The sequence below is a fragment of the Sinohyriopsis cumingii genome, chromosome 2 (genome assembly GCF_028554795.1).
Source record: "Sinohyriopsis cumingii isolate HCF-2022 chromosome 2, ASM2855479v2, whole genome shotgun sequence".
Lineage (NCBI taxonomy): Eukaryota > Metazoa > Mollusca > Bivalvia > Unionida > Unionidae > Sinohyriopsis > Sinohyriopsis cumingii.
The window spans coordinates 171076632-171093385 of NC_142962.1; the positions used below are offsets into that span (position 1 = coordinate 171076632).

General features: G+C 36.7%; 1 protein-coding gene across 1 annotated transcript in view; it reads left to right on the forward strand.

Moving 5' to 3' along the window:
- The window catches only part of LOC149806292 (phosphatidate cytidylyltransferase, photoreceptor-specific-like), a 55939-nt gene that overhangs the window by 21133 nt on the left and 18052 nt on the right, over positions 1-16754 (forward strand). The window contains exons 6-8 of the mRNA XM_089951236.1: positions 5453-5535; positions 9611-9767; positions 11386-11538. Coding sequence (XP_089807362.1) covers positions 5453-5535; positions 9611-9767; positions 11386-11538 — 393 coding nt within the window. The remainder of the gene's footprint in view (positions 1-5452; positions 5536-9610; positions 9768-11385; positions 11539-16754) is intronic.

The following is a 16754-nucleotide window of genomic DNA, read 5'->3' on the forward strand; positions in this document are numbered from 1 at the left end:
TTTAGGTAGACTGCCTGTTGTATCTAAAATCTGAAATGACCACTAAAACATACAGGTAGACTGCCTGTTGCAACTAAAGCTTGAAATGACCACTAAAACATACAGGTAGACTGCCTGTTGCAACTAAAGCTTGAAATGACCACTAAAACATTCAGGTAGACTGCCTGTTGCAACTAAAGCTTGAAATGACCACTAAAACATACAGGTAGACTGCCTGTTGCTACTAAAGCTTGATAGGTACTTGGAATGCAATAGATTATTAGTCTAATGACATCTTAAATCACAATTAAAGTGGATGTATGAAGATGTGAAAACAGAGACCATTTTACATTGTATCAAAGAACAGTTGGTTTTGCCATCTGTTGTAGTTTTGTATGATTTGAAACATAAACGATCATTGACATTAAGAAGTGGTGCAGAAAAATATTAGTGATTGATTATAATTGATCACTGACATTAAGCAGTTATAAAAAAAATCAGCAATAGATTATATTCAATCATTGACATTAACCAGGTGTCAAAAATATCAGTGTTTGATTATAATCAGTTAAGCAGTTGTACAAAAATGTCAGTGATTGATTATAAATGTTTTTGGCAAAATGCAATGAAGCATGAATGTTCCAGGTTAAAATATTGATGTATGCAAGATGCAATTAATAGATTTGCTTTAAAGTTACTTTTCTCACTTAGAAACTCTTAGATTACAAAGACATCTTTAATTTCAGACTATTAATAATAAAATAGTTACTGTTGTATAACTTCAGGTACTTTTATTATATTTTATACTCTGATGTCTAGATTTTTCATATTTGTTTGATATGTTCGTGTTTTATGTTGATTGATAGTCGAATTCGGTACTATATTATCACCATTGTTTGAATAAACAACTGATTTTAGTTAAAAGTGCTATTATAGATACTGTAGAGGATCCCTAAAATAGCATGTTGAAAAGAGATTCTGAAAGAGTCTGGTTGTTGGCTTTTACAAGTACATTTCATGATCATAATACCTTAGGAGAACTACTACTACCTTGCAAATCCAGCCCTCCCAGGCTAAAACATAAAAGATAACTGTCCACATAGGTGGCAGTTAGAGTGATCTCCCCTTGATACACGGCTTGCACCAGAGTCCGTGAATACTTAAGATACTACTTCTGCTCATGCTGAATAGCATGCTCTCTACAGCGAGAAAGGTTTTACAATCCGCATACAAGTTTTTGAAAGTTTTCGGCCTTGAAGCAAGTTGGAGGACTGTTCCCTTTGAAGGGAAGAATACTTGATCTTTAAATTGTCACCTTTTCTTTTCTTTCTTTGACGGCAAAGTTTCTGGCTTTTCAGTATCATCACTTTTCCATCTTCACACACTTATATTCTCTTGGTATGTACCTGTACAGGTTGCTAATGCAGTAGCTATATTTAAATATGTGCAGGTTTTGTTTTGTGATATATTAAACTGTTATAATATTGCTGTATAATTTCCACGATGGTCAGATGCAAGCAGGTAAGTTCTCTATATCAATATTGTCTTAACATTCACTTCATGGTTATATACATGCGACTTCACTAATTTTACCTGCTTAGGCTGTCATTGTCCTCTCCTACAGGTAACTGGACTCCTCTCTATAACTATGAATAGTGATGCTTCACTGCATTTTTATGTGCATGTATTATGTGTACTATATGTACTGTAGAAATCTTTATTATATTTGCTTTATATTTTCTGCTGTGGTTGAATTCATACTGATAAATTTTATATGCATAGTTTAGTCATTGCATTGACTGCATAGTCTGTATATGCAACACTTCAGTGTTTGTACTTGTATAGGCAGTCAGGTGGCCTTTCCTATGGGTGACTTTTATTAAAATTGATATTATAGCATCCACTTCATAATTATTAATAGCAGTGCTCCACTACTATACCTGTATTTGTGGCCATGTATGACATTTTACAGGTAATTGTCATAGTGTGTATCTCTGCACATACACTTTCTGAGTTTACACTACACCTGTATGTATTGTTTGCCCTATTTTGGCTTACAGATTTAAACCATGGGCAAGACCAAGTGTAAGCTTTGTAAACATTGGAAACATGCAACTGACAATGCTCCAGCTTGCTCTGGTTGCCAGTCTACAAATACATGTCAGACTTGCATATTATGGACAGAAAGCCGATAGGCTGTTGTACTGGAACTACTTATGGGGAAAGGGCATAAGTGCACCTCCAGTTTTGCTGACATCATGGTTAGGAAAGACTGGCTTCTTTATGGTATTGCACTCTACACATTTTGTCAACTAGGATGCAAACCAAACTGTCATGTCAGCAACAGCTCCAACTCCTCCCTCACTGTCACATCATGAAAAACCTTTCTTGGCAGAACCAATAGGCTGTGTACCAGATGAGATCAAAGCAAGCCTTTTCAGATATATTTCTCAGCAGTATGGACAAGTATTGTGGATCAAATATCCCATAACCCAGCTCATCACAAATAATGGCACAATGTCATGCAAGGTGATATGGAACTGTTAGATTAAAACTGGACTCTGCCATTCATCTCAAGTTGTAACAGGTCACTACCACAGTCAGCTTTAAAATTTAACCAAAAGGTGGAAAGTCTTGGTTTCAGCTTTATGGACCAGTTCTGTGGATCATAAACCCCTAACCCCTCTCAACACAAATAATGGCACAAGGTATTGTTTAAATTGCACGGTTTCAGGTTACAATTAACTACCACAGTAAATATTACCATTTAAGCAAGAAGACAGAAGATCTTTCAGGTGTTTACCTACCCAACACCACACCAGCTACTGGCCACTCAATGCACCTAGTGCCCAGTTTAGTGCCTCAGTACTTACAGCGTGGGGAGTCATTGTGTTCTCATGCCTTTGTCACTCAAAGAGAAAACTCGGTCAGTGATCAATCCCAATCAGGATGTTCTTTGAATATGGTGGGCTACTCCTTTTCCAGTTTTCATCTCAGATTGCGTGGGAGGCATCAGCATTGCCACATTCACCTAGATATGATGAAGTAATCTCACAAGCTCCATCATCTTGGCTAGTTCTCACTGGCAAGAGAAGACTGCCTTCCAAGCATCATAAACAGAAAGTATTTTGCTTCTTGCCATCAGGGTTTCGTTCTCCTCCTTGTTAACAGCTTATTCCACCGTTCCAGCATTTGCTAATCAACATAATCCAACCGCTAATCAACTACTATCACTGTTGGTTGACTTGGAGAGCATTTCAAACACAGATCAGCCATGAGAATGACCACCCTCAACAGTATGCGCCTCAGACACTGTCTTGCACAGTGCAAAAGGGACCAAATTTATAAATTACATATCATGTACCCCGATACCAACAAAAGGAATTTGACAAAGTTATAAAGTATGCAGTGTCCCTGTCAGACTCTGCCATCTCAGTCTGGTTAATAACAAAGCCAGTCCTGACTATTATGTTGAATTTTGGGCCATCTTACATTGCTCAACATTCTGTATGTTGTCCTGATATCAGTGCACAGGCCATCTTACATTGCTCAACATCCCGTATGTTGTCGTGACATCAGTGCACAGGCAGTTTAAAGACTCATTGTACCGTTTGTGCCACAATGTACATGGCTTGCTCCATGGCCGGTTGTGCCAAAGTTTCTACTTAATATGGGGGCATCTGAGGAGACACATTCATCAAGATCCATTACATGTTCAGTGCCAGGGTCCTCAAGAATCATTATGGATAAAAGCACAGAGATCATTCCACCCCACCTTCTGAATGTGTTAAAGAAAGCAAGAGAATCAGAGTGTAATCTCATCCTGATCACTACGCTCAGTTGGGAAAGGTCATGGAGGAACAACCTCATCAATGTTGAGGCCAAAATCTTTAGCAAAAATATATTACTTCATCTACTTAAGCATCTATGTTGGCAAGTATTCCATCCCAATCAAGGAATCTGCACATCAGGATCATAATGGTCATATTAAATCCTTGTGAACAAACAATTCTCTGATCAAGTAGTGGAGGAAATCGGTTGAGCGAGACAACCCTCCACCTAAAGTGTATGAGCAAAAAGGAGAATTTTCACTCAATGATGTGAGTGTGAACATGCTGTGCCACTGATTGCATCAGTACCTTAATAGCTAACTTCCTACTTTGGCTCATTTTAATGAGAATCAGTTAGAACATGTCACAATAAAAGTTTAAAATCATTGACATGCTGAGTCACCATGGAAGATAAGACCTGTCATATCTCAGGATCACCTGTCCAAAGGTGTTGCCTTTGTGTCAAAAGTTGATTTATCATGGCTGTCTGATGTCCAAAGGTGTTGCCTTTGTGTCAAAAGTGGATTTATCATGGCTGTCTGATATCCAGAGGTGTTGCCTTTGTATCAAAAGTGGATTTATCATGGCTGTCTGATGTCCAAAGGTGTTGCCTTTGTGTCAGAAGTGGATTTATCATGGCTGTCTGGTTGAATAAACTCATTGATTCCCATCTCATAACTTCCTAGCTGTACTGAAGTACTTGCAGTTCTGGACAGGATGGGACAGTATAGCTCAAAGTGACCCCTGCTTTCATTGCCAAGAATAGACTCCTTTTCATGGGGGATCAGTCTTTTGCAGTGAAATCATTGTCTACTCTGGACACTTCATCTCAGAGTCATCTATGGGACCCAGTACAAGCTCTGAAATGGTTCTTGTTAAAGATAGCTGGTGTGTCAAGGGAGATCATGCCTCTTCTTTCCCATCAAAGAGGGAGAGGATGATATATCAGCACAATCACTTTCATCTTGAATGTTTTTTTTTTGTTCCAGCTATCGGGAAATAATTCCAGATAAAATAAATTTGCTATGCATTTTGGCATACAGAGTTAGGGCAGTTGCAACAAGCATTGCATTTGAGCAAAATATTTGCCAAACTGACAGTATCCATGCCATGGGATGGAGGTCAGAATCCATTTTCTCAAGCTCATGATAAGGTCATGGCTTCATGACTTTCAAAGCCTTCCCTGACATATGGGGTCATTTCTCCAGTTTGGTTGTCTAGAAGCTATCTCACATGCATTAGGGAACAGAATATGACCTTTCAGGGGTAATGGGATGTAATTCCCTCCACTTCTACTACAGTTTTATGATCAGGCAGTGTATTTAAAGAAGAACCCAGTTTTTTTTATAGTAAAGTATGTTTCGTCAGTAATACTTAACATGATCACAAAACAGATACATCCCTGTAGTTACATACATATGGAGAGTGTGCCTCGTGCTCCAATTGCAATTGAAGTATTCGTTGGATATGGCACAAATACCAGTATCATGGGAGATCACTCCATTTAACTGCCACCTATGTGCAGATACATTTTAGGTTGCTAGCCTGGTAGGGCTAGATATACAAGGTAATAGTTTTCCTTATGATCAGGTAAGTATTATTGAAGAAATTTATTTTACTAGAAAAAATTGGTTTTATTTCAGTTTGGCTGGACACATGTTACACTGCTCTTGGTGGTGACACAGTCTCATCTTATCATGCAGAACATATTTGATGGACTTATTTGGTGAGCTGAGAGGATTGAGTGGGTTTTTATGAGGAGCTGTAGCAGACAAAAGCTGGTCCAGTGAGAAAGTTGCAGTTGAAATTTCAATGTCGTATGTCGAGAAATCCAGTATCACATGTTGGATCAAATTGCATGACCTTCAAGTTCCATTTTATGATCGAGATTTTAGATTTTTTATATTGAATTATACAGTGGTGGTTTAAAGTTATATTTCCTATGTGGACGTTTTACAGTGTATATTTTGAATTACATAGTGGTTGTTGAAATTTCAGTATCATATGTTGAGAATCCCTAATTCGCATGTTGCATGCAACTTTTGTGGTGAATGTTCCAAGTCATATGGTGAGTATTTAGATTTCATCTCTTGAATTTCACAGCAATGAGAAGCTGCCTACTTGTTTAAAAATAACGCGGTCCATTCTCGAGAGCGACCTCTAGCGACAAAAGTCATAGTAATTCTCCACCTGTGAATGGTAACTTTCAAACTGTAAATGCATGAAATGTAATGGCGCCTCATAATTGAATACACGAATGATGTATCTTAATACTCTGTAGTATTTTGAATTGTTAAAGTGGACATTGCGTAATGTTACTTTTAACAACAACACATCATTTCACCATATAAAAATATAATTTCTGACAAGCACAATAAAATGTCCAATCAGTGCTGTGTAATTCAACAGATACAATCTCAAAACTCAACATACGAAATGGAACTTTCAGCACAATCAATGTGATTCAACATATAAAAATGAAACTCTCGACATATGACATTAAACTTTCAACAACTGCCGTGTAATTCAGAAGATACAATCCAAAAACTTGACATTGGACATCAGATTTTCAACCATGCTGTGTAATTCAACAGATGAAATCTATATACTCTACATATGAAATGGAACTTTCAACATGAACTCTTTGAACCAATTCATAAATTAGAAATTCTTGACATATGACATTGAAATTCCAAACACCGACATGTAATTCAAATGACACAATCTAAAACTTTGACAGAAAATAGAACTTTCAACCACAACTGTTTAATTCAACAGATACAATCTAAAATCTCGACCTTGAAAATGGAACTTGAAAAAAAAATTCTTTTAATACAAAATGTGAAATTGGAATTCTGGACACATGACATTAAAATTTCAATGGTAATGTTCTGATTGGACCAGCTTTTGTCCGATATGGCGCCTCATAGGTTTTTATTTCTTTACAGTAGTGTTTTATTCAAGGAATTTTGGGACTCGGTTAGTTGAGTTTTTCAATCCATCAGTTAAATGCAAATATATTAAGCTTTTCTTATGCTAAGGGGGTCATTTCATTATTTATCAATTGTCCCTAGCTGGGGTTCATTTCATTATTAATCAGTGGTCCCTAGCAGGGGGACATTTCATTATTATTCAATGGAAGTATCATACTATCCAGGGCCTTTCTGTTGTGGATTCAGAATCAAGAACAAAATTGAATGCTTCTGTGTTTATTATAAGAAGAGGATGGGAAAGTTTGGCCTCTTGGATTTATGTATATGCTGTAAGAAATATTAGTAATTGGGTTTGTGGTTGGGAGAGGGGTAGCCATGTTGAATTATTATACCTACACTTTAGCAAAGAGATATTGTTAAATGCTTCATCTGTATTGCCATCTGTCCATTGATCTGTCCATAACCAGATCTCATCTGTATTGGCATTTGTCCTTAACCACATTCATCTGTATTGCTATCTGTCCATTGATCTGTCCATAACCAGATCTCATCTGTCCATAACCAGATCTCATGTATTGGCACCTGTCCATAACCACATTCATCTGTATTGCTATCTGTCCATTGATCTGTCCATAACCAGATCTCATCTGTCCATAACCAGATCTCATCTGTATTGGCACCTGTCCATAACCACATTCATCTGTATTGCCTTCTGTCCATAACCACATTCATCTGTATTGCTATCTGTCCATTGATCTGTCCATAACCAGATCTCATCTGTCCATAACCAGATCTCATGTATTGGCACCTGTCCATAACCACATTCATCTGTATTGCCTTCTGTCCATAACCACATTCATCTGTATTGCCTTCTGTCCATTGATCTGTCCATAACCAGATCTCATCTGTAATGCCATCTGTCCATAATCAGATCTTATCTGTATTGCCATCTGTCCATAACCAGATCTTATCTGTATTGCCATCTGTCCATAACCAGATCTTATCTGTATTGCCATCTGTCCATAACCAGATCTCATCTGTATTGCCATCTGTCCATAATCAGATCTCATCTGTATTGCCGTCTGTCCATAATCAAATCTCATCTGTATTGCCATCTGTCCATAACCAGATCTCATCTGTATTGCCATCTGTCCATACTCAGATCTCATCGGTTTTGCCATCTGTCCATATCCAGATCTCATCTGTATTGTCATCTGTCCATAACCAGATCTCATCTGTATTGCCATCTTTGCATGACCGGATAATCATGTTTTTCCATCTGTCCATAATCAGATTTCATCTGTCTTGTCATCTGTCCATAACCAGATCTCACCTTTCCATTGTTCTGTCCATAACAAGATCTCATCTGTATTGCCATCTGTCCATAACTACATCTCATCTGCACCACAGTCTGTCCGTTGTTCTGTCCATAACCATGTTTCATTGTAAACAGATGAGTGGAAAATTCACTGGACATTTTACAAAGGTTACACATGTGGTGACCATCTTCAAAATGAATATAATTCTCGAGTCCCTGCTCTAAGGTCCCTAGCAGTGGGTTATTTCAGTCTCACTTCAAAATCTTTTTGACCAGTATATTGGAGGGGTCTGGATGGGAGTCATATAATAAAGTTTGGGAAGATTTGTCATGTTATATAAGCACCTTTAGTGTACGGTTGTCATTTTACAATGAGCAGACTGTACATTGATAAATATCAGATGGATTGGCATTATTCAGGACAGACTGTACATTGATAAATATCAGATGGATTGGTTTATATTCAGAGCAGACTGTACATTGATAAATATCAGATGGATTGGTTTAATTCAGGCATTTTATAATGAGCAGATTGTACATTGATAAATATCAGATGGATTGGTGTAATTCAGAGCAGATTGTACATTGATAAATATCAGATGGATTGGTGTAATTCAGAGCAGATTGTACATTGATAAATATCAGATGGATTGGTGTAATTCAGAGCAGATTGTACATTGATAAATATCAGATGGATTGGTGTAATTCAGGGCAGACTGTATGTACATTGATAAATATCAAATGGATTGGTGTAATTCAGGCATGTAAACTACACAGAGAGAAATGTTCAAAATGTTTTTAAGAAGTGAAATAGGGTTTTACTTAGCGGAAATTCAGTTACATGTTTCATTCAAATACATGTATTGGCCTAGGAATAATTCAGCATGCTATGATAGTAATTCAACATAGTGTCCAGTGTATTTGCTATGATAGTAATTCAATTTAGAACATAGTGTATTTGCTATGATAGTAATTCAGTTTAGTGTCCAGTGTATTTGCTATGATAGTAATTCAATTTAAAACATAGTGTCCAGTGTATTTGCTATGATAGTAATTCAATTTAGAACATAGTGTCCAGTGTATTTGCTATGATAGTAATTCAGTTTAGAACAGTGTCCAGTGTATTTGCTATGATAGTAATTCAATTTAGAACATAGTGTCCAGTGTATTTGCTATGATAGTAATTCAATTTTAAACATAGTGTCCAGTGTATTTGCTATGATAGTAATTCAATTTAGAACATAGTGTCCAGTGTATTTGCTATGATAGTAATTCAATTTAGAACATAGTGTCCAGTGTATTTGCTATGATAGTAATTCAGTTTTAAACATAGTGTCCAGTGCATTTGCTATGATAGTAATTCAGTTTTAAACATAGTGTCCAGTGTATTTGCTATGATAGTAATTCAATTTTAAACATAGTGTCCAGTGTATTTGCTATGATAGTAATTCAATTTAGAACATAGTGTCCAGTGTGTTTGCTATGCATTTCAGCTCTCATGCCTCATCACTTCTAGTTTACAGTTGTAATTTACTTACCCTGACTTGCAGGTTCCTGGTACCAGTTTCTATGATCATCTGCAATGACATCATGGCCTATATGTTTGGTTTCTTCTTCGGCAAGACCCCGCTGATCAAACTGTCTCCAAAGAAAACCTGGGAAGGGTTCATAGGTGGGGCTTTGTCCACAATCGTATTTGGAATAGTGGTAAGTTATCCTGAGGGCTAAAGGAAATTCACATGCTACTGAAGTTAATGATTGATTCTATTACAAATGTACACGTTTTTTGGTTCTATGAATATAAAGTGCGTACCTGATTAAGGCATTATGACACAAATGACTGTATTGGTACAATTTACACACACATGATTATCTTTCTTTATACCTGTGCATATTTTCCAGCAAAATATTAGGTACATGCTGATCGAAATGTAACATTTGCAGTTTATTACCTCAGTACACAGTGAAATTTTTTAGAAGATTGTACTTTTGATGGTCAAGGTACTTCATGTGAAGGTGTTAACAAGAGTTTAATTAAGGTTATTAAGTAAAGGTGTTTATCAACTTTTGTGTGACATAAAATAGGCCCCTACATGATGCATGTCAAAAAATGTACCCTGCTATTTTCTTTATGAATCACTAATGATAAACTTGACTTGGTCATCACAGTTTGTAATTATACAAGTGCTTGTTTTGCACCCTATTGACTCAGTTTAAAATCTATTTCTGATAAACTCGACTTGGTCATCAAAAATTTGTATTATCCAAGTGCTTGCTTTCCAAAGAATTTACTAAATTTATAATATATTTCTTTATGAACAATGAATGATGTGCTTGACATCAAAATTTATTATTATCTAGTCACAGGATTTTCAAGCAGTTGACTAAATTTATTATTATCTCGGCACAGGCTTTTCAAGCAGTTGACTAAATTTACAGTCTGTTTCTTTATCAAAATTAGTCCTTTAATGATTGATCATAATAATTGATCCACTACAGAAAATGAAATCTTTGTGCAAAGTTATTAATCTTCTTGCAGATGTTGTCAAAAATGAGACAGATGACAATTATATTTAATTTTCATTTTTGTTACCGTGTGATAGATACAGGTGCAGTGACGCATCTTTAGAACAGCTACGTTCCAAATATGCATTACCATGTCATTATAGCCTTAATTGTTCCCTTTTTTTGTTATCACTCTTTAATTTTACAGCTACATGTAAAGGGAAAATGTAGGCTAAGCCAAAAGTATACACTCTTTTGAGCTTCATTTTATTTATTGCATTTGTAAAACCTGAGCACCATTTCATTAAAAAGAAATTGACTATAATGTTTCATCTATTCCTACACAGGCCCACTATTTTCCTACATAGGGTACTGCATCAGTGATGTACAACAGTCATTATTGTCATGTTAGCTGTGTCAACTGTATTGAACATTTATTGTTAAAGTGAATGTGTATTTCAGTAATGCAAATGTGATCAAATGAACCCACTTCATTTCCAGTTGCAAATATCAAATACACATTTTTTGCATTTTGGTATAAGAATAGAAGACACATTTACCACAAATTTTGCTGAATATATATTGATTTTCTAATTAGCACATCCTTAAAAATTGATGCAATAGATTTTAATTCATTGAAGATACAGCAATAAAAATTTTTGAGGTCAGATTATTCCTTTATTAAAAAATACTGATGAAAGCATTTCATTATGTGATTTAATTGTTTTTACATGAAAATCAATGAAAATTTTGCTTGTTAATAATTGTTATCTTTAAAAAATACAAATCATGATTAAAACATGCATTCAATTCATTACAGTTTTCGTACTGGCTGGCATCATACGACTCCCTGGTATGCCCTATCAGCTATGATGAGGTGAAGAATCTGTTGACAACGGAATGTGAGAAAAATCCTGTCTTTATCCTTACAGAATATCAGCTGCCACACACTCTACAGGGATTTTTTGCTTTCGTATGTCTTTAATTGTTTGCATTCAGTGTTCATTTTTTTTTATGCCTTTGGTTATTTTGATGTGTTTGGGTATGAGGGTGAGGGACCATTGATAATTTTTATTTTGGCATGTTTGGGAATGAATGTGATGGGCCAGTGTTTGTGGATGAGGGTGATGGACTACTGATACTTGTTGTTTTAATGTGTTTGTGGATGAGGGTGATGGACCACTGATACTTGTTATTTTTATTGTGTTTGGGGATGAGGGTGATGGGCCGGTGATACCCGTTGTTTTAATGTGTTTGGGGATTGTGGATGAAGGGCCAGTGATGTATAAATTTGATAAATATGTGGATGTCTGCTAGGAATTTATAATTTGAATACAGTGAGACATCATGTAGAAGTACTCATGAAGTAATGAAATTAAAACAAATGCATTTTTTGTATGGTCTTTATACTGGAGGATTATGATCTTGTCAGTTCTAATGTATTCAGTCATGTCTACTTTGCCTGCCACATTGTTTATTTTGCAAATGAGTAATATATTGCTGTTTGTTTTTGTAGTATTACACCCAAAAATTAAAATTAAATTATTTGCAGATAACTTCATTTCAAACCAAAATAACAGTAGAATTTATTCATGTGTAACCATAGCTTGTTGGAAGATGTCTTGTATTTCTGCTGTCCATTTTCATAATCTCTATCAGATTTATATCCCATAAATAGCAGTGGATTGAAAGGTGAACCCACATGTTGGCATACAGCCCTTTTCATTGTAGCTAAAAAGAGACTGAAATGGAGAAAATCTTACTGTTGCAGAATGTGGCATTTGTCTTTATCCTGTCCGTCTGTTTGTCTGTGCATTGCCAAAATATGTAATACAATTCTCAACAACATCTGAAGATATTTCTCAAAAAATTATGTGGTGAGCATATATTTGTGAAATTTAATATAAAAATATTCTAAAAATTTATCTAAAGAGAAAACATTGATATACTTAATTATTTGATATACAGGAAAACGTGTCACTTTTATTTCTGAATTTACTGTTCTTATAACATTGGTATTATTCTTCAAGATTAACTGGTTTCCTCTCAAAATAAATATTATTAAACTCCTTCTTTTTCTTGAGAAAGCCATCATATAGAATTTCTCCTCTGATTACGTTCTCTGATCACCTTAACATTGGAATAAAAGTCTCAGAAATCCAGTGATATTAAAAGATAAAAATTTCTTCTTTTCTGTGTTGTATAGACAAAGGGCAATAACTCTTGCTCATTACCTTTTTTGGACACCAATAGGAGTCACCATTTTTAAGCTTCACTTTTTTACACAACATTTTGCAGAATAAGCCTCCCATTAAATCCAAGTCTTTTTGTGTGAAATTCAAACCATCCATTCCAAATTTTGGATTTTTGGGGATTAGTATTGATTCATAAATGGGTGGTATACCTTTTTTTTAAACATTGGGTTGTTATTTTTTAAATTGATCAATTTTGTGGGTTCACACTAACTGGTACAATACACTATCGCTGATGCATGTTGACTTTCAAGTGTTTGCACTTGCTGTCTATATGCATTCTGTTTATAATGAGTGGACTTTTTTTAATTCTTAAAAATGACATGTTAATTTATTCTTTCTATAATTTTTTTCTTCAGACACATACCCTCTAGATGCAGTAAATGCAAGAAATATAAAGCATTTGAAGACATGCACAAGCTGTCTGCTTAGTGTTTACCAATTATACATATTCTTTAATTTGTAGCTAAAGAAATTTGTTCTCCAAGGACACCTGGTTCACCATTTTGCAAAAATCAGCAAAAAGCAAACAGAAGAGGGGAAAAGCACATAAGACCAATATGGATGTACGAAGTATTCATCTGAATACATAATCATTTTTGAGCCTTGTGCGGGATGTTACAGGGTAAAGCCCACCCCATCCCCACCTAGAACGAGAAGGATGACTGTTCCACCGCTACAGCATTGGCAGATTTGGGTGAGACCAGTGCAGATATGCTGCAGTCATAGTTGAATACACCAGCCTTTCAGCAACATTTGTATCCACTGATGCAGGAGACATTAACATGATTCCTGACTTCTGGCCAAATTTTACTTATGTTTCCATGCTCCCATAGATAATTTAGATACAGTTGGGAACTGTTCACCCATTTTTAGTCAGCCCAGTGGGCATAAGTCCACCTGCAAGTATGATCTTGGCCATGAGGCCAGTAACACTGGGCAAATGGGGTATTTTTCCGATCCTGTGGATCCAGCAATGTAGTACCATATCGCCATCCAGAGCCATACCAGCTGTCCTGCCAGTCCAACCTGGACTTCATTACAACAGTCTTAGGGAAAGCTCTCTTTGTATAACCAAGTTGATGGTTGCACATGTAGATCATGGCCTTTGAGCATAAATGGTACCAAAAGTGGATTAGTCTGCACATCTAACAAATGGATCTTTTTATCTCCTGGCTACTCAGTTGTCTGCCCAGGTGCAAGAAAATCACTTGGCTTAGTGGGATTTTCCCAGTTTTCCTACAGAGCATTAACAGTGGTTATTTAGTGATGATGGTATTGCGACATTGTTACCACAAGGTATGGTTTTTCCCAAAATAGAAGCAGACAAGGACCAGGAGTATTCACACTTTGAGTGTGAAGATACTTCTGGGCAACAGCCCTTCTCCAACCTCACCATGGAGAAGACAGAGTTTAGTTTTAAGGCTGCCATTAAGATAGATTGGATGTTACCTGCTTTGGAATGCCATCCATCACCTACCACTGTGCATAACTATAAAGTCAAAGCATCAGTCATCATCACTGATGAGGATGAATCTCCATCTTGCTGTCTACTTTCCTGATCATCAAAACTTGAGGAGATTAACAGTGGCTGTCCAGACATATCTGTGACCTGGGGTATACTAAAGCTTTCTTTTCACAATGGCAGGTACCAGCCAACTTTCTGTTGCACTGATTCTGGAACACCTTCCACTGCCTACCATATTGCTCCTGACATTGGATAAGAATATAATGATGGTTAACATATTTGCCCCACCCTTTTATAAAGGGGATAAGAATGTGTTTATCACCACAGCAAAGTTGGTTCGAAAGATGGTTTCCACATCAGCGATGCTTGATCTGGCCTCATTGGACACTTTCAAATTGCTTGATAAATCAGCCTTGGAGTTGACAGACCGAATTGGATACTTTCAAATTGTTTGATAAATCAGCCTTGGAGTCAACAGACCAAATTGGATACTTTCAAATTGCTTGATAAATCAGCCTTGGAGTCGACAGACCGAATTGGATCATCATCATGAGAACTGCATACAGTGGCTAATACATTAACTGCCTCTGCCAATCTTGACTTCTTGTGATGAATGTTTCTTTGCCAAGACCACTTCATGCCCTGGCTTTAAGGATGTTTATTTCCCAAAACCACTTAATGCCCTGGCTTTAAGGTTGTTTATTTGCCAAAACCACTTCATGCCCTGGCTTTAAGGATGTGAAGAATGTTTATTTGCCAAAACCACTTCATGCCCTGGCTTTAAGGATGACTCAGATTGGCTCACTGTTACTGTTTAGGTGCAAAATTGAAGAAATTTGAAGGCAGGCAGCTGAGGAACTACCTCTGTCCTTGTTTATTATGCAATTGGTCTCAATCTAACAGATGATTTCTTTCATGGCCCTATTTACCCAGTGTTGTGTAAGTTTTTTATCTTCAGTTTGCCTTTGGTCTTATATTCATCCTTTGCGTCTTCACCAAAATTATAGATTATATCTTCACTCTGTTCTGGTTGGCATCCCCTATGGTAGAAGTTCTTTACCTTTGTGGGCAGATACTCAGATTAGGTGTGTGGTGTTGGCCTTGCCACCCATCAAATAAAAAACCACTTGGGTGGGAAAGTTCATATTATTAAGGTTGATCTTGGCAACTCAATCAAAACAGCAAAGTGACCCAGTCAAGTAAACTAATAACCGCTGCTCTATGGCAACACACAACAGCAGTGTATCTGGACAGTCTCCTCCAAAAACATATGGTAAGTATTATTCTTTGATAGGGCAAAAAGAAGTCCCTTGATCCTCACAAAAATGATGGATTGAATCATCGTCCCATTCTGGTCAGCAGCCTCTTTGGCAACAGGCTGTGTGTGTGTGCATCAGAGAGAGATCTGGATTTTTAAGCAGTGTATCCAGACAGTCTCCTACAGAAACTTGTGGTAAATACTATTCTCCTCAAAGGCAAAAACATTCGTCTATCATTATTTAATCATCTTGGTTTTCTAGTGATCTTTGCTACTCCTAATGTTTTGTCTGCCAGGGGATGGAGTTTATCACCAATCTCAGTCTTGCAGGGTGAGTGAGTTACATGCCTGTTAAGTCTACCCCGAACTATCTTAAGTTCACATCGGACATTTAAGTGATTCTCATAACTCAGCCAGTCAAGAAGTTACTGTGATTTGGCAATCAGAGAATAATCATATGCACCCTCTCATCTGTAGATAAGTCAAGATTAGCGCCACTGCTTTCAAGCACTGTGTGAAGTGCAAGTGCACAGAGACAAGTTTTAGTAACTGCAAATTACTCTTTCTCCCTGTGAAGGCAGAAAAGCAGGATATTACCTCTCAAGACTGCCTTCATGGCTAGAAGCAGGATATTTGGCTAGAAGCAGGATATTACCTCTCAAGACCTGTCTTCATGGCTAGAAGCAGGATATCACCTCTCAAGACCTGTCTGTCTTTATGGCTAAAAGCAGGATATCACCTCTCAAGACCTGTCTGTCTTCATGGCTAGAAGCAGGATATCACCTCTCAAGACCTGTCTGTCTTCATGGCTAGAAGCAGGATATCACCTCTCAAGACCTGTCTGTCTTCATGGCTAAAAGCAGGATATCACCTCTCAAGACCTGTCTGTCTTCATGGCTAAAAGCAGGATATCACCTCTCAAGACCTGTCTGTCTTCATGGCTTAAATGCATAAGCTTGGCATACTCAAATGTCTCAAAAGATCAAAATTGCATCATGAGTATTTTAGCTCATGAAATTAGTGATCTTTGCAAGCCTCATGTTTGAATGCAGTGTTTCAATCTGAAACTTTATAAAAGCTGTTGGATGTCAAACAGACTAAATCTTCTAAAGTTTTTATCTCAGGGATTTAGCTTTGATGGATTGGCCAGTGAATTTTGATGGTACAATTTCATTAATCCTTTCTTAACCTGATAGAACAGTCAGAAATCA